The 23,935-nt window shown below is 38.3% G+C and overlaps 1 protein-coding gene across 2 annotated transcripts in view; it reads right to left on the bottom strand.

Moving 5' to 3' along the window:
• The window catches only part of NUP205 (nucleoporin 205), a 78,652-nt gene that overhangs the window by 22,013 nt on the left and 32,704 nt on the right, over positions 1-23,935 (bottom strand). For both annotated transcript variants that reach the window (XR_003516565.2, XM_027574455.2), the window contains exons 16-30: positions 21,788-21,887; positions 21,222-21,359; positions 19,900-20,089; positions 18,319-18,439; positions 16,469-16,550; positions 16,025-16,189; positions 15,589-15,713; positions 13,873-13,987; positions 11,826-11,975; positions 11,178-11,249; positions 10,671-10,828; positions 10,067-10,147; positions 8,863-9,054; positions 7,953-8,220; positions 7,764-7,862 (exon numbers count right to left, since the gene is read on the bottom strand). Coding sequence is in view for 1 of the 2 variants with exons in the window: in XM_027574455.2 (XP_027430256.1) it covers positions 7,764-7,862; positions 7,953-8,220; positions 8,863-9,054; positions 10,067-10,147; positions 10,671-10,828; positions 11,178-11,249; positions 11,826-11,975; positions 13,873-13,987; positions 15,589-15,713; positions 16,025-16,189; positions 16,469-16,550; positions 18,319-18,439; positions 19,900-20,089; positions 21,222-21,359; positions 21,788-21,887 (2,056 nt within the window). In the remaining variant the exon portion in view is untranslated. The remainder of the gene's footprint in view (positions 1-7,763; positions 7,863-7,952; positions 8,221-8,862; positions 9,055-10,066; positions 10,148-10,670; positions 10,829-11,177; positions 11,250-11,825; positions 11,976-13,872; positions 13,988-15,588; positions 15,714-16,024; positions 16,190-16,468; positions 16,551-18,318; positions 18,440-19,899; positions 20,090-21,221; positions 21,360-21,787; positions 21,888-23,935) is intronic.

Here is a 23,935-nt window from a genome sequence, read left to right as displayed (position 1 = left end):
CATACACACAAGAAAAAAATCCCTCCATTACTGCATGTACCCAAAGGCCCACCAACCAATGGATCCAGGTAGGTGAACTTCAGGGACCCAGTGCACACGTTCCATGTACACTAAGATAACAATGGTATTAGGAAAAAGATAAACTAACTATTCTTAAAGAAATCAAGATGAATTATGAGACTACAAGAGAACCAATATCCTGTGTTCATTTTGCTAACCAATCTGTTTTCATCCTTTACTGGGATCTATGAGAAATGTGGCTAAAAAAATCAGGTACAATGTAGACAAATATCTGCTTCCCAAAAAATCAGATGACTTCATTCTTTTATATTTTTTAATTGACATACTTATTAAAAGTATACCTTGTATGATGGCAATTTAGATAATTAAAGATATGCTCATATATTTTAACATGAGATTCATGTAAACCTTCTAGAAAAGCTTCAAAAATATATTACATAAAGCCATGACCTATATTTGAAGCCAATCCTATGACTTTTTTACTACATAGCAGCTATCTTTCAAAATTAGGGAAAAGTTCTCAAGATGAATTGATCAGAATGGAGAATAAAAATGAAGCAGGCTTCATCATGAAAAATAAGAGTTAATCCACAATGTGGCCTACACTCCATTATAAAGTTCGCAGCAGGCAAACTTCCAGTATTAATATTTTTTCCCTAAGTATTTTTACCACTACTATGAATTTTATTTGTCATACTTATTTTTAATCTCAAATAGTGTCAAAGGAGGGTACGGTTTTTACATCTCTCACTATGTCACTTCCTTAGGTCATATGGTCCCATCTACTTCTCTGCCTCATCTTCCACTCTTCACCTCTCCCACCAGCGGCCACCACACGAGCCTTTCTGTCCCTGCAATTTACCACTTTGGTCTCAGGATCTTTGCACTTTGATCTCTCACGGTTTTCCTCGGGTCTTAGCATAGCTGCCTCCTCTTCATCATTGCAGCCTCTAATACCACTTCTCAACTACCTCCAGCACTCCCTACACGTACACACATATACAACACAGTACTGTCGTATTTTCTGCATAGTACTGATTTACCAAGACCTCAGGCGGTGTTACAGTGGGATTCTGTTTTGTCCACCACTAGTCTCCCAGTATTTAGCCCAGTCGTTAGCACAGTAGCACCAGTATTACTGACAGACTAACAGCTTAGAGAAAGTTCAGAACTTTGTCCCAGGGATGCCACCAGATGCCCTCAGGATGGGTAATTCAAAAACCCAGTCTGGGGCACCTGGGTGGCTCAGTCGTTAAGCGTCTGCCTTCGGCTCAGGTCATGATCCCAGGGTCCTGGGATCGAGTCCTGCATCGGGCTCCCTGCTCCTTGGGAGCCTGCTTCTCCCTCTGCCTCTCTCTCTCTCTCTCTCTCTCTCTGTCTCTCATGAATAAATAAATAAAATCTTAAAAAAAAAAAAAAACCCAGTCTGAGGAGCTATGGCATTTTTTCTACTTTACACATAGGATTGCCACAAAATTCTGTTTGAATAAAGGTTTTGAGTAAAAGTCTGAAAGCCACCACATTATAGTTTGTTTTAGCCACAAATTGCATATTTCAAACATGGCTGAAATGAGGGTAGAGGGCTGCTGGAACATTACTCCACAGACTCTTCCACAAAACCCCTAAGATACCCGAGATACCCCTAGGGCTTCACAGTGAAAACTGAAAGCAGTGATTTGCAGAAACCAGGATAGGTGTCATAGAAATAACTTGATTTTCATTTTCAAACTGTGAATAAGATCTCCAAGTTCCACATACTATTTATTAACAGCACCACCTAGAAATAAGAAAATTCTAAGTCTGCAATTTAATTAGAACTTTCTTTTAAATCTTCCATCTTTAGAGGGTAAATGAGCTCATTAGAAACCACCAAGTTAGTTTCTTATACACCAAACCGTCCCTTCTTCCAACATACCTTATAAATCACTGCCATGCAAGCTTTTCTAAATACCAACTTCATATCACATTTCTCAATAATTAAAAATGGCTACCAACTGCTTAATCCAACCACCTCTAACTAACACTGCAATTTCATTTTCAAAGTCATCAATAATATGGTCCTACCCTCTCTACTTGACTTTGCCATCAACCTTCTCCCTTGCTTATACGCAGGACATCCTCCTTAGTCTTTACTCCCTCCTAGTTTGAAGTCTCAGAGAAAATAATGATTACTAATACTCATGTATTTCATGACTTATGCAAGGCAGGGCTGGTGATAGCTGGGACCCTTAGGAAGCAGATACTGAGGTGATCAGCGTACTGGACATTTCCTAGGGAGTGCTCCGGAGAGCAACGCCTGTGCAAGCGAAGGCAGGAAGCAATAGACTGTTTTGTCTTTTTTTTTTTAAGATTTTATTTATTTATTTGAGAGAGACAAAGCGAGAGAAGGAACACAATCAGGGAGAGTGGGAGAGGGAGAAGCAGGCTTCCCGCCGAGCTGGGAGCCCGATGTGGGGCTCGATCCCAGGACCCCGGGACCATGACCTGAGCCGAAGGCAGATGCTTACCGAGCCACCCAGGTGCCCAACAGATTGTCTTTTCTAACCATCTTTTTAAAAAAGATGAATTGATATTACGGTTTCATAAAGAACAATATTCTTGCTCAGAGGTGCCTGGGTGGCTCAATTGGTTAAGCATCTGCCTTCGGCTCAGGTCATGATCCTGGAGTCCCGGGATCGAACCCCACATGGGGCTCCCTGCTCAGCGGGAAGTCTGCTTCTCCCTCTCCGTCTGCCGCTCCCCTTCACTTGTTCTCTCTCTCTCTCAAATAAATAAAATCTTTAAAAAAAAAAAGATTATTCTTGCTCAAAAGTCACAAGAGCGCAAAAGAATTATGACAATTTCTAATGCTTACTTATAAATAAAGTGTAAAACTAAATATCATTAACTTGTCAAAATTAAGGGAAAAGAAAAGCCAATTTAAAACAATTAAAACATGGGACGCCTGGGTGGCTCGGATGGTTGAGCATCCAACTCTTGGTTTCGGCTCAGGTCATGATCTCATGGGTTGTGAGATGGAGCCTCGTGTTGGGCTCTGCACTCAGTGGGGAATCTGCTTGAAGATTCTCTCCCTCTGCAACCTCCCCTCCACTCATGGGCACACACAGGAGCTCTTTCTCTCTCAAATAAATAAATCTTAAAAAATAATTAAACAGTCCCGCATCAGGCTCCCTGCTCAGTGGGAAGCCTGCTTCTCCCTCTCCCACTCCCCCTGCTTGTGTTCCCTCTCTCGCTGTGTCTCTTTCTGTCAAAAAAAAAAAAAAAAACTTAAAAAATAATATTAAATAAATAACAGAACATGTGAGAAAAGCTTATAATAAGTGTTTAAGATTGCAACAATTTAAACAATTTTAAAATTAAGTAATTGAACGAATATCTTCCATACAGCTATATCAATCAGCTATAAAGTTGGATGATAAGCTCCTAGAAAATGAAGTTATTAATGAATCTGTTTTAAAAGCAATATAATCCATTTTACTGAGATTACAATAGAACATTCAAACAGAGCTAATCTCGTGGAGATAAAACTAAGAAAGATGTACTACACTCTCTGCTCCAAAGTGTTAGCATGACTTCATAAAATGGCTTTATAAATAAACTTCTATTGAAAATATTAACCCACTAAAAAATGTGTATCTTTGTAATTATCAACCTGTCTTTAAATGTGAAGTATTTTTATAATACTAAGGCTTAAGAAATAAACCAAAAAAAGAAATTAAGAATATAACAATGGTGCTTCACATTAAACATTTAGGCTCTGGTCAAATTATCCATATTTTCTCCTAGTGGTACTGATAGAAAAGAAAATAAAAGGTGAAAAGAATACAGACAAAGAGAGATATTCATGATGTCAACTCTTGTCAACTAACCCCTAAGGATTACATACGCAAAAGCAATGTCAGATTTTAACTATACTGTTCTTAACTAGAAAGACATATAAGAATCTTCCAAAGAATTTACTCAAAGAATATATGCTTTTGTTCCTTCCCAGATCTGCATTGTGAGCTCGAGGCGATGGAATCTACCAATAGGGATTTTCAGAAAGCTACCTATATGCTTAAGAGCCATTTGATTTCCTTTTCCCTAAACTGTAAGCTCATAACCTTTGCCCATTTTTCTACTGGGTTATTGATTTGTAGGTGTTCTTTACAAACTAGAAATTAATCCTTTATAACATGAGCTACAAATACATTGCTGGTAGGTATTATCTATCAAATTAAAAGGAAAAAATTACAAATTGCAAAAAGACAACAACAACAAAAAAGATGAAGATCTGGTCAGGAAAAGCAACATTCTATTACAAATTGAGAAAACTGAATTCTAATCTCAGATCTGTCACAGACAAGCAAGTCATTTCGTCTCTGTAAGTCAGATTCCTTTTAAACAAAACAGGGAAAATAGCTGCCTAGAATTCAGTATACATAGTTATGTTAAAAATAAAGTAGGGGCGTCTGAGTGGCTCAGTCGGTTAAGCGTCCAACTCTTGGGTTTCAGCTCAGGTCATGATCTCAGGGTCTTGAGATCAAGCCCCGTGTTGGGCTCTGTGCTCAGTGCAGAGCCTGCTTGAGATTCTCTCTCTCCCTCTCCCTCTGCCCCTCCTCCTGCTTGTGTGTGCTCTCTCTCTCTCTCTCTAAAATAAACTCTTTAAACAATAAATAAATAAATAAATAAAGTAAAAGTGGTATGGAAAAATAAGTATACAGACTTTAAAAATTCAGTTTCTGTTTTAAAACAAAATAGAAAGTAAGTACAGAGTCAAAATATACACATACAAAAAGGCCCTCAATAAATATTTATTGAATTTAATATTTTTTTTCTTTAAAGTAGGCTCCATGCTCAGTGTGGAGCCCAATGTGGAACTCGAAATGAAGACCCTGAGATCAAGACCTGAGCTAAGATCAAGAGTCGGATGCTCAACCAACTGAACCACTCTGAATTTAATATGTCTAATTTGAAACTTAAAAACACTAGTATCTAGGGAATAGTTTGCTATTTAAAGTAAGTCAAAATAAGCAGCAATCAAGTGGTAAAAAAACTAATTAAGGGATGAAATTACTCTGAAAACCGATCATTTGAAAATAAAAACAAAGGAGAATTTTCTTTCGTGGTCCTACTACTTTTTTTTTTTTTAATTCATTTGACAGAGAGAGAGACAGCGGGGAGTGGGAGAGAGAGAGAAGCAGGCTTCCCGTTGAGCAGGGAGGCCGATGCAGGGCTCGATCCCAGAACCCTGGGATCATGACGTGAGCCGAAGGCAGAGGCTTAACCGACTGAGCCACCCAGGCGCCCCACGTGGTCCTACTACTTTATCACATCTTGATAATGATGCCTTATAAAAAGCAATGTTGTGGCGCGCCACCTAGTGGTTATGTGGTGATTTTGCCATATTCTACTAAACAGAATGTTACAAAAGTTTTAGACGAGAAAAATGGGGAAGGTGGGAGGAGCAGAGAGTGGAATTACTATCTCTCTTTATAAAAGCTCTTATCTGTTTAAAAAGCTTCTCTCAACTATTATTTAATGACTTTAAAAATATTTTTGTGGGGGGCACCTGGGTGGCTCAGTTGGTTAAGCGACTGCCTTCAGCTCAGGTCATGATCCTGGAGTCCCAGGATCGAGTCCTGCATTGGGCTCCCTGCTCGGCAGGGAGTCTGCTTTTCCCCTCTCATGTGCTCTCTCTTTCTCTCTCTCTCTCATTCTCTCTCTTTCAAATAAATAAATAAATAAATAAATCTTTAAAAAAAAATAAAATAAAAATATTTTTGTGGGGCGCCTGGGTGGCTCAGTTGGTTAAGCAACTGCCTAGGCTCAGGTCATGATCCTGGAGTCCTGGGATCGAGTCCCACGTCGGGCTCCCTGCTCAGTAGGGAGTCTGCTTCTCCCTCTGACCCTCCTCCCTCTCATGCTCTCTGTCTCTCATTCTCTCTCTCACAAATAAATAAAATCTTAAAAAAAATAAAAATAAAAAAGAAATATTTTTGTGCATTTTTTAAGTGGGTAGGGCATTTCTATAAATATATCATTTGGCTATTGTTACCTTCTAAGAAAGATATGTAAAAATATATAGCCAGTAAGAATAATATGAGATGATCTGGGTCTTACATACAGAGTGGTTTTTTTAAAAATCTGTGTACAGGGGCGCCTCGGTGGCTCCGTCGTTAAGCATCTGCTTTCGGCTCAGGTTATGATCCCAGGATCCTGGGATCGAGCCCACCATCGGGCTCCCTGCTCAGCGGGAAGCCTGCTTCTCCCTCTCCCACTCCCCCTGCTTGTGTTCCCTCTCTCGCTGTGTCTCTATCAGATAAATAAAATATTAAAAAAAATAAAAATCTGTGTACAAAATAGCAAATACTTATAAAGGTTCTCAGAAGGATACCAGGAGTCCATTACCAAAAGGTACTTATGACAAGTTCTTAAATAGCAGAATAACTCTGGTGTAGCGTATTATATAGTCATCTGCTGGATGGTTAAAAATATTTTTCATACCCAGAGACCAAAGAGTCCAGGTTATTACTCCTAATTAAAAATGCTAATTATATTTTAGAAAGTGGATTTATCAATATTTTTAAATAGGTATTACCTTTGACCAAGAAATTCTACTTCTTGGGATTTATCCAAGAAAAACTTCACATTAGTACAAAAAGACACATGCACACTATTGATGAGACTTCAAACTGGTAGAATGCCATTTGGTAGAACCTACTAAAATAAAAACATGCATACTCTTTCACATGGAAATTTCACCATGAAAGATTCTTCTTGAAAAATACACAGGCATATAAAAGAATATTTGATGCAGCACTTTCTTGACAGTAAAAAATTAGAAATAATGTAAGTGCCTATGAATAATGCAAGCGGGGAAATAAATGTTTCCATATTATGGAACAACAGTCATTTGAAAAGATTCAACTAGGGGCGCCTGGGTGGCTCAGTTGGTTAAGCAACTGCCTTCGGCTCAGGTCATGATCCTGGAGTCCCGGGATCGAGTCCCACATTGGGCTCCCTGCTCAGCAGGGCGTCTGCATCTCCCTCTGACCCTCCTCCCGCTCATGCTCTCTATCTCTCATTCTCTCTCTCAAATAAATAAATAAAATCTTTAAAAAAAAATTAGAAATAATGGAAGTGCCTATGAATGATGCAAGTGGGGAAATAAATGTTTCCATATTATGGAACAAGTCATTTGAAAAGATTCAACTAGGGGCGCCTGGGTGGCTCAGTCGGTTAAGTGGCTGCCTTCAGCTCAGGTTATGATCCAAGGGTCCTGGGACAGAGCCCCACATCAGGCTCCCTGCTCAGCGGGGAGCCTTCCTTCTCCCTCTCCTACTCCCCCCCTGCTTGTGCTTTCTCTCTATCAAATAAATAAATAAATAATCTTAAAAAGAAAAAAAGAAAGAAAAGATTCAACTAGATATGCACTGTGATGTACTGCAAAGGGAAGAAAGACATGGACACACTAAGTATCGCATATTGTTCAGTGCGACCATAGACAATAGAGGGAGTTAAAAATATATATAAGCTAAAGTGGTATCTCAGGGTTTGTTTTTATAGTACTCTTGTACTATCTTCTTAATTTTAGAAAATTAAACATTCTTCCTTGACTTCAGAGTAGGTGCTTTAATGATTCCATAAAGACTCAACAATTTGTTACAGCTTTGCTTAGCCAAAGATGGAAAAGGGCCTTTTTTAAATTTAAAGTAACCAATCACTAAAACAGAAAAGATTAGGAATGTGTCTAGTTTTACCTGCTTCTAATGTGTCTGGTTCGTCTGGTCTCTGGGCGATCTGTAAATAATACAACAGAGAGCCATATAGGTGTGTCCTCACTCGCTGGAATCCGCCACCTAGGGAGACATAGAGTAAAAGTCTCTTTTCAAATTAAAGGTAAAACCAATACAAAAGGTGTAATTTATAAGAAATTTAGATGAAAAGACCTGTCTTCAAAATGAAGTCCAAGAGCTTCTTCAATATAATGTGAAGCGAAGAATCTCCAATAGAAGCAAAACCCACCACGGGGTTCTCTGCAGGAGGAGCGGGGGTGAAAGAACTCTCAAGCATAAAAGCATAATGGGTCTCTCCGGGTCCCAAGACTAGTGGTTGCTTCTGTTCCGTGCGAACGGCCTGGCTTAGGTGAGCAGTCAGGGTGAACACGGCACCTGCCACCACCGGCATTAACTCCTGCGCTGCTTCATCATCCAGGACCTTAAAGCAGAAAGACAAATCGGAGTGAAGACTGCGCTTTCAGCTACAGTCATTACGAGTTTTATATGCATTTAGCTTTCCAAATACCATAAGAATGTAAAAATGGAATGGCACTGTTCAAAGCAAATAAAAGCTAATATATATCAAAAACTAATGATGTAATGTATGGTGATTAACATAACAATAAAAAATTATTTAAAAAAAATAAAATAGAACTAATACCTAAAAAAAAAAAAAGCTAATATATAGAAAGAAATTTAAACATGATGCTGGTAACACGTGTTCTTAACAAGAAAGGATTCCTATCAAAATTCCTTAGGGAGTATTTTAATGTAAATTCACATAAATGGTCTCACCACCAGAGTGTCCCATCCAGTATGTCCAGGGTGGGATCTATCCCTGTATATTTTTAAAAAGCTCCCTAGATAATGATATATACTCTGGTTGAGAGCCACTACTGTACAGAAGCCTTTCTCAAGGAAAGTCTTCAACACTGCCAGTGCACAGCTCTATTTATTCCTCATAGAAAGGGGGGGGAAGGATGGTGGCAAACTGTGTTTAAATGGTATACAAATATCTGTTCAGCAAAGGAAGTAATTAAGAAATAAGGAAGTTTAGGAAGCCATTTAGGAAGTACGTCACCTTATCATGCACATCTTGTAAAATATCACGAATAATCAGTTGTCGATCCTCTGCTTGAATGAGGTCCTGGGGACAAGCTGTCAGTATAATTTCTACCAGCTGTCTCCATGACTCTAACACATGCCGTTTTGCATGAAGACACTGCAGCAATTTGTTTCTTCCTACCACATACTGAAGTATAGTGCTGATTTCCTAAAGCCACAGAAATTGAATCACAAGGTTAACACATGGGCAAATAATATCTTTTATTAATACAGTCCCATTTTCTTTTAAAGTTTATTTATTGGGGTGTCTGGGTGGCTCAGTTGGTTAACAACGTCTGACTTCAGCTCTGGTGATGATCTTGGGATCCTGCAATCAGGCCCCACATCCAGCTCCCCGTTCAGAGGGGAGTCTGCTTCCCCTTCTCCCTCTCCCTTTGCCCCTCCCCCCACTCGTGCACGAGGGCACTCTCTCTCTCAAATAAATAAATAAAATCTTTTAAAAATAAATAAAAGTTTATTTATCTTTTTTAGTAATCTCTACACCCAATGTGGGGCTCGAACTCACCACCCTGAGATCAAGAGTCGCATGCTTCTCCAGCTGAGCCAGCCTGGAGCCCCAACAGAGTCCTATTTTTAACTCTGTTCATCTGAATACATTTTTAGTACACTTTGGAAACCTTCCACATGCATGCCAATAAGCAGAGGTGACAGGGGTAGAAATGAGCTTTTTAACCCCACTTTCTCTTTGTATTGTCTACTTACACTTACTCTCGAGCGCTAGTTGCCTAAAACTCAAGGTCAAGGGCATGTTCCCTTGACACATCTTTTATTTCTTTGCCTCTTGCTTTGGCCTAGCCAGCTGTGTCTCCACGTATGTGGTTCTTCCCATCTGACCTCTTACCATTACTCCCCACCTGTGATGACAAATGACTCTCTCTTCCCTCCCTGACAGAGAGCAAGGGAAGTCTAATACACAATATGGACAGGTTGCAAATCCTTAACTAGCATAGCAGAATAAGATTTTATTTCTTCTGGCATCCAGACATTAACTTCAGTTTAGTTTATAAAAATTTTAAAGTCAAAATGAAAGATTCCATTAACGTTTAATTTTAAGCAGTTTACTAATTAATCAGCTATAAGTCAATTTACTGTTTTGTTTTCTAACTGGCAGTTAAGTAGTTTAAAAAGGTTAAAACTAACATACACTCAATGGGGCTTACCTCCATTAGTAATGGTCGCTGGCCTATGGCTGCCATACCCTGAAGGGCATTTACTTCAGCTACAAGAACCCTGTGAAGCAGCTATATAATTGAGAAAAGAGAGAAAAATCAGACCACTGCAGACACTGACAGAACAACACCTCTACCAATTACTATAAACTGCCCTAGAGGGAAAAGTTTTGGATACCTTTACATATAATCTTCAAGTGGCACTGTCCAGCTTCTAGACACAAACTTTAGGTACCCCTCACATTACTAAGTGGTACCAAAGAGCCTCTGTAGTAGGTCAGTTGGTGCAAATGCCCTTGGGTATCTTCTTCCTATTAGTGAGGCCATTACCATTTACCTGGTAGAGAGTTACATAGCTAAAACCATTCCATAGCTGGGCAGCATGACTGCTCTCAGGAAGGTGATGGGGAAACTTTTAAAGAGGTAAAGTTAGTGTGACCCATTCAGTTTCATTTCCCAGCTGTTTGAAAAATGAAAACACAGCCCAATAAACCAATATCCTTATCAGAAAACAACAACTGTATGGTTCTATTTTTGTCCGATGACTCAAAGTCAGAAGCCCTTGATACTGCACGCACTTCAAAACAATCCTCACCTTGACATTGCAGACTGTCTGTCCCCGTAAATTCTTGTGTTCACAGTTAGCAATAACTTGTTCGATCTGGGCCCGATCAAAGAAATCTAACTGCAAGGGCTCAGGGATCTCCTGACTGAAGTCAATCGAGTCAAGAATACTTAGAATTTTTCGACGTACTAGAAATAAATAAAAAGTAGTTCAGTTGTACTTGGGACAGTGAAGAGAAAAGCAAACCATTGTAGTCAGCTCACGCCCAAAGGCAGTGCTATGTTCAAGCAAGTCCAGCAACAGAAGACTGTGTTGAAATCTAAATTTGACTTTATTTCTAATATATCCATTTACAAAAATGTTTTTCCATTCATTCATCCTAATTACAAAAAAATTATTTCTGAATGGCAAATAATCCTTTCTACAGCTTTTCTATACCGTTCAGAATTTGCAGATACAGGAGTAATAATTACCTCTTGAAATTTTAAGCAATTTAATATATACGTATAAAGTCATTACAGATTCAAAGGTCTTTACCTTTTGTAGCAGTGTCAAAGTGAAGGAACCCAGAGACAGACCTATTTTCATCTTCTATTCCTCCTTCACCATCTGTTAGAGCATCAATAATAACAGATCAGGAAAACAACAACATACTTGTAACATTTATTTGGAAATAACAAACATAAGGTATTTCTTTTTCTAGGTCATTGTTGCTAAGTCAAAGAGCCCTCCGCAAATGGATAATTGAAATGCAAAGATGATGAGGACTTACCAACATTCACCTAATTCTTTCCGTCCCTAGGAGATCTACTTCACAATTGTAAAGAGGATAATCAGAACTCCAAAAGAGGCAGGACCCAATCATGCCAATGAGATGATTAGAAAAGCTTGTTTAATTTGCATGTATAACACACATTAAAATATCATGGGTCATGCTGGCTTAGTGTGACAAACTCCACTGAATATTTGTGGATATGAATATAGCAGAATGTGGATGCTTCAAACAATAATAAAATGGCAATTATGGGATGATTTAAAAACTTTGTGTTTTAAGGAAAAAACTTCTAAAGACAGAAAGAACTTCTTTGACCTACAATCACATGCTAAGCACAAGACTGTTGTGCTTTCATTCACAAAGAACAGTCAGCAGCACAATAAAACAAATGCCAACACGAACACACTGACCTGAGTATGGTTTCACAGGCATGTCATCCAATAAGAGGTGTAGGAGCCTCTGGGTATGTGACCGTTGACGATTCAGAGAAGTTACCCTTAGTTCTATTGAGGCAGTCTTCATTAGCCATGACATCTGGTTCAGCATAGACATTTCATACTCTGCAAGTTACATACAGAAATTTAGTTTCATAGAGTAATAACACAGGATCATAACAGACCTAAATTCCATAACTCATCAGATATTTTCCCATGTCACATTGTCAATTAACTTATAAAACCTGGCATCATAATAATTTATCACTCTAAGAAAATTAAAAAAGCAAAAACAGATGCTAAGAGAGAAAAAATAAACAAGTATATGTCTATAAAAAATAAGCCAAAGCAAATGAAGAACAAAAGAGAATCAAGTTTCCATTACCAGAATAATTTTATATAGATCTAAGTCTGTCCTATTTTGACATTAATATGGAACTTCATACTTAAAAAAAATTCTCAAATATATAACTTGTAAAAAAAAAAACCCTAACATACAGTTTGACTTTTATTTCCTAAAACAAATACACAATGCATGATTTTACGGTATCTCTGAAGATAATCAAGGACACCCGATTTAACATATAACTAGGGTTGGTTTTTACACCACAGCAGCCACTCAAGAGCTACAGCCATGGCCTGAGCTACCCTATGGCTGTGGGCCTCACCAAGGGCCACAAGGTGACCAAGAACACGAGAAAGCTGAGGCACAGCCACCACGGGCACCTCACCAAGCACCCCAAGTTCATGCGGGACATGATCTGAGAGGTGTGGGGCTTCACCCCACGAGAGCAGTGCACTGTGGAGCTGCTTAACGTCTCCAAGGGCAAGGGGAAGAAAACAGTGCGGAAACACACCAACACCAAGAAGATGAGAGGAACTTCATGATGTCCTGGCAGCCACGAGGAAAGCGGCTGTTGAGAAGGACCGAGCCCCTCCCCACTCTGTGCAAACTAAAACCTTTCCAGAAACAAAAACAAAAATGAAACCTATAATTAGGATTGGGAACCACTTACAGAAGTTTTTGAATCCAATATCCTTAATAGGCCTGATCTGAAGTCCTAAATTCTAAAAGTAGAAACATAAAATACACCAAATACTACTATTCCCACGGCCACCAGCTCTACTGCCAATAAGCAAAACCAGATGGATTTTTAAAAGACAGATACAGTAATAGATAAGACATTAACTTTTCCTCCTAATTAGGTAGAAAGGAGGGTTTCTTAAAAAGCTTGTTATATAAACAAAATCTTAGGACTAAAAACAAGACATGCTTATTATGAAAATGAAGTGAAAAATTTTTTGCCATTATATAATTCCCAAGGGCTTCTCACACCATCACTCTAAAAAGCAGATTAGTAGCTGATAATTACTAGTAATACAAATTTATTATGAAATCTGTGAGCTTACATTTCCCAAAACATAAAGATACAAAATAATCTTCAAAAACCTCCACAGACTACAACTGTCTGGATATAATATGAATTCAGAAAATTGTTATAAAATGATCAAAAAGAAAATTATATAAAGTAGAATCCTATAAAACATAGCCTGGGATTGTGGTGGTCAGGTCAATAAACTCAGTTATAGTTTCCACTGTACTTAGTTTTCCATTTCTCGTGTCAAGACCTGAATTGGTTTCAATATATACATAAGAAACAAAAGTAAAACAAGAGATCTTAATTATTAAGCACCTTCACTTAAAAAATCTAAATTTCCAGAATCATCTTATATATTTTCTTATCTCTTCAACACAATTTAAAATCTTTATTTGGTAGTGTAAGCATCAAATTCTATCCTTGACAAGCTATTTTTAAATAATTTTATGCCAACAGCTAGAACATTGAAGCTTCTCAAGAACAAATTACAAAAGCAACCCAAAATAAGCAGCGAAGTAACAAAATGAAACCAGAATTCCACAAGTACTGTTAACTGCTACCCCCCCAATGTTGTATAAAAAAAAAAATCACTCAACATGGACTTTACAAATTAGTTATAATAGTGCAGGGAAATAATGTCCTACCTTTGTTAGAAAAAGGTAAATGTTGCAACTGAGAAAATAAGAAATCCTGGCTGGTTCTCAAGTACCTCATAGTAGGACCGGATGTGTCAGAGCACGCACACAACTGATATATCACCTAAAGAGTTCAAATGAAATAAGAAAATCCCCAAATCATTTTCTCTGTGTTAAAAATTTTAAGATAAAAGGTGACCCAAGGTTTACTAAATGGAAACTAAGACCCATCAATGACTCAAGCAAAATGGATAAACACATATATAAAACAGATGCTCAGTTACAAGCAGTTGTTGGTACCCCAACTTAAGAAAACATATTAGAATATAATTGAGAGTGCTGATGACATCATTATAGAACTAATCTTTAAGTCAGCCTAAGTATATTAATACATACAGGTTAGTATTTTAACTATTATTAATAGCGAATTACTCGAGGTAACTTCTAAAAATTATACTGAGTAGCAGCGCATCTGCTTTCCGATCTGTCAGACTCTCCGCCGTCACCCTCTCCCCACCTTTCTGTCTTAAATCTGGCTCCTTTCACTTACTTCACCTGCCTAACTCCTTTAGCGTCCATGATTAAGCTTATCAACTATTTCTACCTAAACATGTCGAATTCTAGAGCACTGCTAAAATGCCCGTCAAGGGCGCCTGGGTGGCTCAGGTGATTGAGCAACTGCCTTGGGCTCAGATCATGATCCTGGAGTCCCAGGATTGAGTCCTACATCAGGATCCCTGCTCAGTGGGGAGTCTGCTTCTCCCTCTGACCCTCCCCCCTCTCACTCTCTTTCTCATTCTCTCTCGCAAATAAATAATTTTTTAAATAAATAAATAAAATGCATGTCAAGTTTGTTCTCCCATTAAGGAAGAATTCATTTTGATTCTGAGGAAGACCTAGATTACAGGCTTTCCTTACAGGACTTACAGTGAAGGGCTGTTTGGACAGCCAGAGGACAGGAGAAAACTGTAACAGATTACAAAAAGAAAAATGGGAGAATAATAAAGAAAAAGCTCCAGGTCACTAGAAGCCAACGATGCCTTTCTTATTCTGAAAATGTGAACCAAGGGTGCTGTTGAAATTGAGAAACAAGTCGCATCTTATAAAGCCTAGTTTTTCAAACACAAAATGAGTAAGACAAGAAATAATCACAAGTGAACACAGGCAAAACAGAAGCTCTCAGTACAGTTTCAACTTTGCACTAATTTGACTTTCCACCACTTTACATTTAGCTCCAGCACTGGAGTCACGTGGTTCTTAAATCGCGCTCTCACCCACAGTCCTACATTCTCAGCTAAGTCTCACAACAGCCCGCTGCACACATTAAACTCAGAGAAGTTTCGTGCCCCACCCAAGCTGATTTAGCTAGTTAAGGGGCAGAGATGAGAATCAGAGGTCTTCTGACCCAAATCCACTACTGTCTTCACCAAAAAGAAACAACTTGAAATGGCACCACCGGACACTTTCTACACTACCAGCTCAAAATCCATCTCAAAAATCTAATTTCCCTCATTTTTCAAAGGAGTGACATATAGGATCTATAGATCTATAGGAACTTGGGGTTTGTGCTCCATGGATTTTATCTATAAATGAAAGACTAGCCAAACTACCAAATGAACTCATTTTAACTCAAGTCTTACTGTTATACTTCCATATCTGTGATATATTCAAGCATCTAGTTAAATTTCTTCTACTAAGTGCTATTAAATACAGCCTTCTGTATACCTGGTAACATAGTTCAGCAAGTTGAGGAGATTCTCTCACTGCCACCGGGCCTGTTCTCCCTTCAGTTCCCTTCTCCAAGATGTTTAAAATGGCATGAAGGCACGTCCGAGGGCAACCTAACACTCCTACATGAAACCAAAAAGAAGTTCAGCTTTTTCAAATTTCTTCATTAAAAACTTTAAAATCCCTTTAGAAATATTAAATTCCATAAATATATGCTCCACTGTAAACACACTTTCAAATACTGACACAGAAAATTAATAAATGTTAATTTTCCAAAGCATAATTTGTCGACTTGATCTAAGTTCTAAAGACTTACTTACCATATGACCTCTCATTTCCAGTGAATTATCCCATGAGCCCAGAATTCAATGAATGACCATTTAGCTACATAAAACCGAAAAGAAATCAATGTCTATGTGTCTTCTGGTTATACCTGGATCTTGCAGGTTTGTGGTACTGACAGGTTTCTTCAGTTCAAAGCCCAGGAGATAGAGAGCAAGGTTGGGTGGGTTGCGTTCCAGAGAGGTGATGAGAAGATTCAAGATGTGGATTCTTGTTTCATGACGGATTCCAGCTAACTTCTTTTCAAGTTCTGATCCTTAATGTGGAAATCCACAAAACAAAATTACAAAATAATAAACAAGTCAACATAAGTCAAGTTTAAATACATAAAGCTTATATTCCAAACCTCCACATTCTCTTAAAGTTCACTTCACCAGCCATTAGAGTGAGTGCAGATTTAAGAGGTTTCCAGAAAGCCTTACATGTTTGTGCTAGCAAATTCTCAAACTTCTCTTGTATCACCAAGAGACCATCAACAGTTTTCTTTATATTATTTATAAAGAGTAAAAAATGTACATGTTAGTAGAGGACATACCCTCTTCTAGACGTACAAATTCTTCTGTATCTTCACTATCCAAACACTCCACAAATCCAGCCATCAGCTTCTGACTTACACTCTGGGGTCATATAAAGATTTTTTAAAAGACAAATTATAAACTTCTTAAATATTAAAGAAACTATGATAAATATGCTACGTATTATAAACATTTGTCTACAAAGAAAAAAGGCAAATCTCTAAAGTATTTAGGTTTCAGTTTCGCTTTTAATTAATAGCAAACTCAGTTCCTTAAATTCCCATAAGTTAGCTCTCTATAGAAATAATTAAAGAAACAAAAATGTTTTAAGTTTACTGGTTTCAAAACTTGCTTCCCTAATTTTCTTTCCCAAAAAATCAAACCAGTTTTTAAAAAAAAATAACAAATTGCCATCTCATGACCTCTTCATTGTATACCCAATGCTATGAGATCTTAACTAAACTATAAAATAAAATTCTCATCTTCTCTCTTTAGAAATGTATTGCTTATCAACAGTTTTACGTTTCTGGGCTGGGCTGAGAGATTAGACACTACCCCATCTCCTCGAGGAATCTAGCAGGATATTAAAATTGGTAATAATAATTCATACTCAAATGTATATGAGTGAGCTGAGAACCCTCACTTTCCACATCCCCTATCAGGTAGTTTTTGTGGGGGTTTTTTCTTACAATTGATTAATGGAACTTCAATATGTGGGTGATATACTGACTGCCAGCCCAACAAAAGAGGATTCTGATGAAAAGACAATCCTCTCTATCATGTAGTTTTCAAGAACCTTATCCAAAAGCCAGATTAGACAGTGGTTCTCAACCTGGGTGGCACTGCCACTCCAGACAGCACTTCGAAATATGTAGGGGCATTCTGAGTTGTCACAACTAGAGTTTACTACTGACAGACACTGGCAGGGGACCAGGGATGCTAAGAGTCTTGCAATATGAGGAAGAGTGACACAGAATGAAGAACTGTCCCATCCAAAATGCCAGAAGAGTCTCTGTTTTATTTTTTAAAGATTTTATTTATTTGAGAGAGAGAGAGCATGAGTCGGGGGGGAGGGACAGAGGGAGAGGGAGAAAGAGAATTTCAAGCAGACTCCCCACTGAGTGTGGAGCCTGACATGGGGCTTGATCTCTGGACTCTGAGATCATGACCTGAGCCAAAATCAAGCCAGACACCCAACCAACTGAGCCACCCTGTCACCCCAAGAGTCCCCCTTCTAAAACACTGTACACAACAAAATTCAACTAGCTAAAGCAGTGATTTCTAACATGAAGATAGAAGGGAAAAATGCCTATAAAGAGGGGAGGAAAAAGTAGATTCCCCAATAGTAGCTATTCAGCATAGAACCGAGCTATTCAGAATAGAAAGAGATTATAAATTAGATTAATAGAAGAACATCTGAAAACTGTCTACAGTACAATATCAAATGAAGTGACACAAATGTAAGTTACCAGAAAGCCACAACAGTAGACAACTCAACAGTGAGACATGTTCAGAATTGTACAGGCTCACTCAGACTATGGTCAGAGTGACCGACAGAGCGAGACAAAGGATGGAGAACACAAGCAGAAGCCACATTTACAAACCTCATCACCTTAATGTACTCAGAGGGGCAAGAGTCTCCCTCTGCCTACCAGGCACACACGACAGCGATTGGAGCATCACTGTGGATGGTGTTCTCTTCAAAACAGAACACAGCCCAGTACATGGATGGGTCTTCACCACCATATATAAATATACTTACTCTCACAGAATTTTTTCATAAACACAAGTAAGATTCCTCCACAGACACCGTGACTTCCGTATGTACTCAGAAAGCACCAGAAGAAATAACAACACCAAAATCAGTTACCTGGTCATGTGTGAAATCTCCAACCAATTTTATCTGAATATTGGAATTGCAAGAGATACAGCAGAGGATCTTGGCACTTTCAAAAGCCAATTCCGGATTAGTATTGCCATGATAGAGGTATCTTTAAAACAAAAAAACATTTGACAAACAATGTGACAGAACTTTTGGCTTTTCACTCCTCTCTACAAGGAACATTTAGAACCAGGCTATATGGCACTCTTGGGTAAATGAGACAAAGGTTTCCGTTCTAACTAGATGTAGTCCGTTATGGGTTGAATTGCATCCCTCCAAAATTCAATCGTTGATATCTGAACACACAGTGCTCAATAAGGACACACAGCGACCTTATTTGGAAATAGGGTCTTTGCAGACAGTCAATCAAGTTAAGGTGAGGTCATTACAGACAGCCCTAGTTCAATGACTGCTGTCCTTATTAAAAGGGGGGGATTTGAAACAGACACACACACACAGGGAGAACACCATATGAAGCTGAAGACAGCAATCCAGGTGACGCCTCTACAAGTCACAGAACACCAAATACTGCCAAGCAAGCCACTGGAAGCTAGGATATATACAGTGATAAGTTTTCTTCCTAGCCCCTAACCGCCAAACTTCCAGTTTCCCTAAAGGAGACAAACTGTATATATATATATTTTTTATTAGTTTCAGAGGTAGAATTTAGTGATTCATCAGTTGCATAGAATACCCAGTGCTCATTACATCCAGTGCCCTCCATACTGCCCATCACCCGGTCACCCCTTCTCCCCACCCACCACCCCTCTCTAGTAACCCTCAGTTTGTTTCCTAGAGTTCAGCATCTCTTGTGGTTTGCCTCCCTCTTAATTTTCTTATTTTATTTTTCCTTCCCTTCCCCTAAGGTTATGTGTTTTGTTTCTTAAATTCCACATGAGTGAAATCATATTTCTTTCTCTTATTTTGCTTAGCATAATACCCTCTAGTTCCATCCACAGCGCTGCAAATGGCAAGATTTCATTCTTTTTGATGGCTGAGTGATATTCCATAGCGTGCGTGTGCACGCGCACACGCGTGTGTGTGTATACACACACAGACACATCTTCTTTATAAATTCATCTGTCAATGGACACCTGGGCTCCTTCCTTTGTTTGGCTATTGTGGACACTGCTGCTATAAACATTGGGGTATATGTGCCCCTTCGAATCACTGTGTTTGTACCCTCTGGATAAATACCTACTAGTTCAATTACTGGGTCATAGGGTAGCTCTATTTTTTTAACTTTTTGAGGAACCTCCATACTGTTTGCCAGAGTGGCTGCACCAGTTTATATTCCCACCAACAGTGTAAGAGGGTTCCTCTCCAGGAGACAAACAATATTAAGATAATGTCATTTTATACTTGGAAATGTTTAGGATACAGAATCCATTAGAAAGAAAAAAGAAATTGTAAACATCAGAGTAATTAAAATCAGAAGGGCTAAAGAAGACAAGAACAAAATGAGCCCCTACCCCCCAAGTAATGAATGAGGGATCTGACCAGATTTGGAAATCAAAGGTAGAATGCCCACGTGTTTTTGTCATTTTTCTACCTACAAATGTAACTTACCTGGCAATATTCACCACATTATCAGCCTTCTTCGTTCTGGGATTGATTCCCTGTAACAGCTGTTCTAAAGGACAGACTATTAGAGCCAGCTGACTCTCTCTTAGAAGATCCATAAAGAGATTTTCCTTTTGCAGAGTCAGATTGAGAAGTGCAAGACAATGCTGCACTGCTTTCTCCAAGTGTTTCTTCCCTACAAAAAACATAAACTGAAGTTAGAAAGTTCTACATGAATCTTAGAAATGCATAGTTCTTAGGAAAACAAGCTAAAGGACAAGTTCTAGACTCAAAAGGCCCTCAAGTGTTCACTTGCAGCAGCAACTTCATAAAACTACTCACTCATGCCAATTCACGGTAATTATCGTAACTTAAGATTACCTGTATGCAATGGCTTCTCAGTCATTTTCCCTTACCTTATCTCTTTCTTGATTATTTAGCGAAATGGTTCCCAGATGGGGGGGGGCGGGTGATTTAGGCCCCAGACGACACTGGCAAGGCCTAGAAATACTTTTGGTTGTCACAACTGGGAAAGCACTACAGGCATCTAGTGGGTAGAGGCCTACAACGCACAGGACGGTCCCCACAACAAAGAATTATATGGCCCAAGATGTCAATGGCACCAAGACTGAGAAACTGATTTAGACTAATACATACTCATTGCAGAAAAATCTGCAAATAAAGAAACTGAGAATTTGAACAAGGATCATCTACAATCCCACCGTTCAAATTTAAAATACATGGACTGTGGAGCCAAACTGCCTAGGTTCAAATCACAGAGCTACAACTTACTGTGGGAAGATATGAAACCGTTTTGTTGCATCAATTTCCTCATTTGCAAAATGGAAATAATAATATCTAATAATAACAGGGCTTGTACGGATTAAATGTGTTAAATGTGCTTTTAAAAGCATCAAATGCATACTAAGCACTCAATAAATGATGATAATTAGCAGTAGTCATATTAAATAAAACCTATTGAACTCTATGTACCAGGCACTAATTAAGTGCCTTTACAAAAACTATATGAACAAGAAAACAAAAAGTATATTAGATTTAAATTTAGACATGTTTAAGACATTAAAATGAAAGATAATCATAATTACCTATAAAAAACATGCAATGAGACACAGTTTTATAGTGAGAGTCTCTGTACTCTTTCGCTTTAAATATGCTTTTACGGCATGACTCACTGAAAACACCACTGTACATATGGAGAATCTCACAGTGAAAAAGAACTTCAGAAATCATCTATTTTAACCCTCCATCTACAAAAAAGTGAAAATATGAGAACTGTTTTCACGACATTAAGACATTCAGGCACATACCAGGGAAAGGGGCATAGGTATCCAGCTGCTTAACGCCTTCTTCCAGTAAACTAAGGGCAAGCTCCAACATTGGTGACTCATTCAGAAGATGATACATCAGACTAAATCCTGGTGGCTTGTAGGCTATGATTTCTTCTCCTAAATAGAACACGACACAATCCAAAAGACAGTCAGTTAGTATTTTTGTCACATCCTTGATTTACATGTAATGTATGAGACTTGTAAATTAAATGGCATCTAAATGGGCAAGTTTCAATTCAAAGACAAGGACACAAACGGTATACAGCTGTAATTCCCAAAAGGGCTGTTTTGCTCATAGCAGTTAGTTCCTACAACATGTTAACTCATCAAAGAATCTGTAAGGCAGTGTTGTCTTTCATTTGGCGAAATTTTACTTTATTTTCTCTTGCTCAGAACAATTAAAATAACTAAAATAATGTAACAAAAAAGATTACACTCTAACTTAATTCATAAACTTAGAAATAATTTGTATCTTATAATTTATAAATTATAAATAGCTTTATAAATAGCTGACAGCTTATTTGAAAGTGACAGAATTAAATTACCTTGTAATTCCACAAACTGGTCTACAAAATCTTCAAGTTGAGGCTCATAATCTCTGAGCAATTTATAAAACACCTCCAAAACAACCTCAGCAACTTCCCACTACAGAAAGAAACAAATGTTACAGTAACAATAAAACAGTCCAAGGTGACAGCCTTGCTAGACTTTTCATTCCTCCCACTTTTCTCCAGAACATGAAGACACTTCTCCAAAGTGTCAAATATTTCATATTTTCTCTAAAAATCCCAGCTGTAAAGGGTCTGAGAAATCATCTAATCACTCTTATTTCACAGAGAAAGTGAAGCTCAGAGCATGAGTAACTTCCCCAAAACCAGAAAGCTTAGTAGCAAAGGTACTGAAAATCAAGCCCTGGACTTCTATTCCCAGACCAGTATTCCATCTTATGGCTCCAGCCAAAGAAGTGAAGAAGACTCAATCACTGCTGGGCTTGCCTCTAATGACCCCATTAACACCTTTCTGTTAAAAAACGTTTTTAAAAACAATGTACAAGGAAAAATATTTATGCCAAGGGAAAAATACATACAACAGTATAGACAGTAAAATTAAAACTTTATTTTTAAAAAAATCCATTGTATAGAATTTATGAAGGCTGAGGTTGGGAACTATAGTTAGGGTGTTTTTTGTAATTATTATTATTATTTTTTTTTTTTTAAAGATTTTCTTTATTTATTCATGAGAGACAGAGGGAGAGAGAGAGAGAGAGAGAGAAGCAGGCTCCCAAGGAGCAGGAAGCCCGATGCGGGACTCGATCCCAAGACCCTGGGATCATGACCCGAGCCAAAGGCAGATGCTTAACCATCTGAGCCACCCAGGCGCCCTGTAATTATTATTTTAAAATCATTTCCACTGCACATAATTTTATCAAGACTGAGTTTGGGAACTGGGACTACACAGTGATTTTTTTTTAATTACTATTTTTTTTTTAAAGATTTTATTTATTTATTTGACAGAGATAGCAAGAGAGGGAACACAAGCAGGGGGAGTGGGAGAGGGAGAAGCAGGCTTCCCCCTGAGCAGGGAGCCCGATGCGGGGCTCGATCCCAGGACCCTGGGATCATGACCTGAGCCGAAGGCAGACGCTTAATGACTGAGCCACCCAGATGTCCCTAAATTATTATTTGAAAATTATCCACTTATCTATATTTTCCCAAAATTTCAAGATCATTTACTTAAATAAAAAAGGTTTATCACCACATAATAATGGATTTTAGGATTGGTAAATATATACACTGGCTCTAATAGTCTATGTTATTTATCTCAATCTAAAGCACTGTTTTTATGAGAAGCTAGTGCTCTAAAATACAGTAATAGAGGGCGCCTGAGTGGCTCAGTTGGTTAAGCGACTGCCTTCGGCTCAGGTCATGATCCTGGAATCCCAGGATCGAGTCCCGCATCGGACTCCCTGCTCAGCAGGGAGTCGGCTTCTCCCTCGGACCCTCTCCCCTCTCATGCTCTCTCTCTCTCATTCTCTCTCTCAAATAAATAAATGAAATCTTAAAAAAAGAAAAAAATAAAATAAAATACAGTAATAGAAGTTAAACCTGAAGAAGACTTTCAAGTGCAAAAAATTCATGAAGTTGAGGGAAAAAAGTCTGAGGGTAAGTATGCTGGGGCAGTAGCTAGGGAAAACAGCAGCACTGGAAGTGTCCATATGCGTGAATGAAAAACAATAACGTGGAAAGAATATGGCTGACTGAAGCTCTAAACACTTAGGTCATAATGACCTTTTTAAGAAAAGGCAAATAAGCTACCTAAGACAAGCGCAAAAACATATCAGAACATCTTGTTAAAGAGACCGCCATTCTTAGTGTCCATTATTTGGTCACCGAGGTAATTTTAGTACTTAAACGTACACCCCCTCAGTGTTTATTTTTACTGTGTGAGAAGCAAAAATCATAAAACAACTGACAAAAAATGAATTTCAGTTACTTGGGACTAAATATGAGAAACAAACTGTCCAACAAAAGGGGAATGAATACATGAACCATGCTAAAAACAAGTAAGGATCATGCAGTCATTAAAGAGACTGTTTTCAGAGAATCTTTGATGGCATGAAGAAGTGCTCATGATACCATATTTAGTGGCCAAAAAGAGATGCAAACTAAACTAATTATCTCAATTAAAGTATG

Source organism: Zalophus californianus, chromosome 12 (assembly GCF_009762305.2).
Source record: "Zalophus californianus isolate mZalCal1 chromosome 12, mZalCal1.pri.v2, whole genome shotgun sequence".
Taxonomy (NCBI): Eukaryota; Metazoa; Chordata; class Mammalia; order Carnivora; family Otariidae; genus Zalophus; species Zalophus californianus.
Note: the sequence above shows the minus strand (reverse complement) of the source record. Positions and strands in the feature narration are given on the sequence as shown.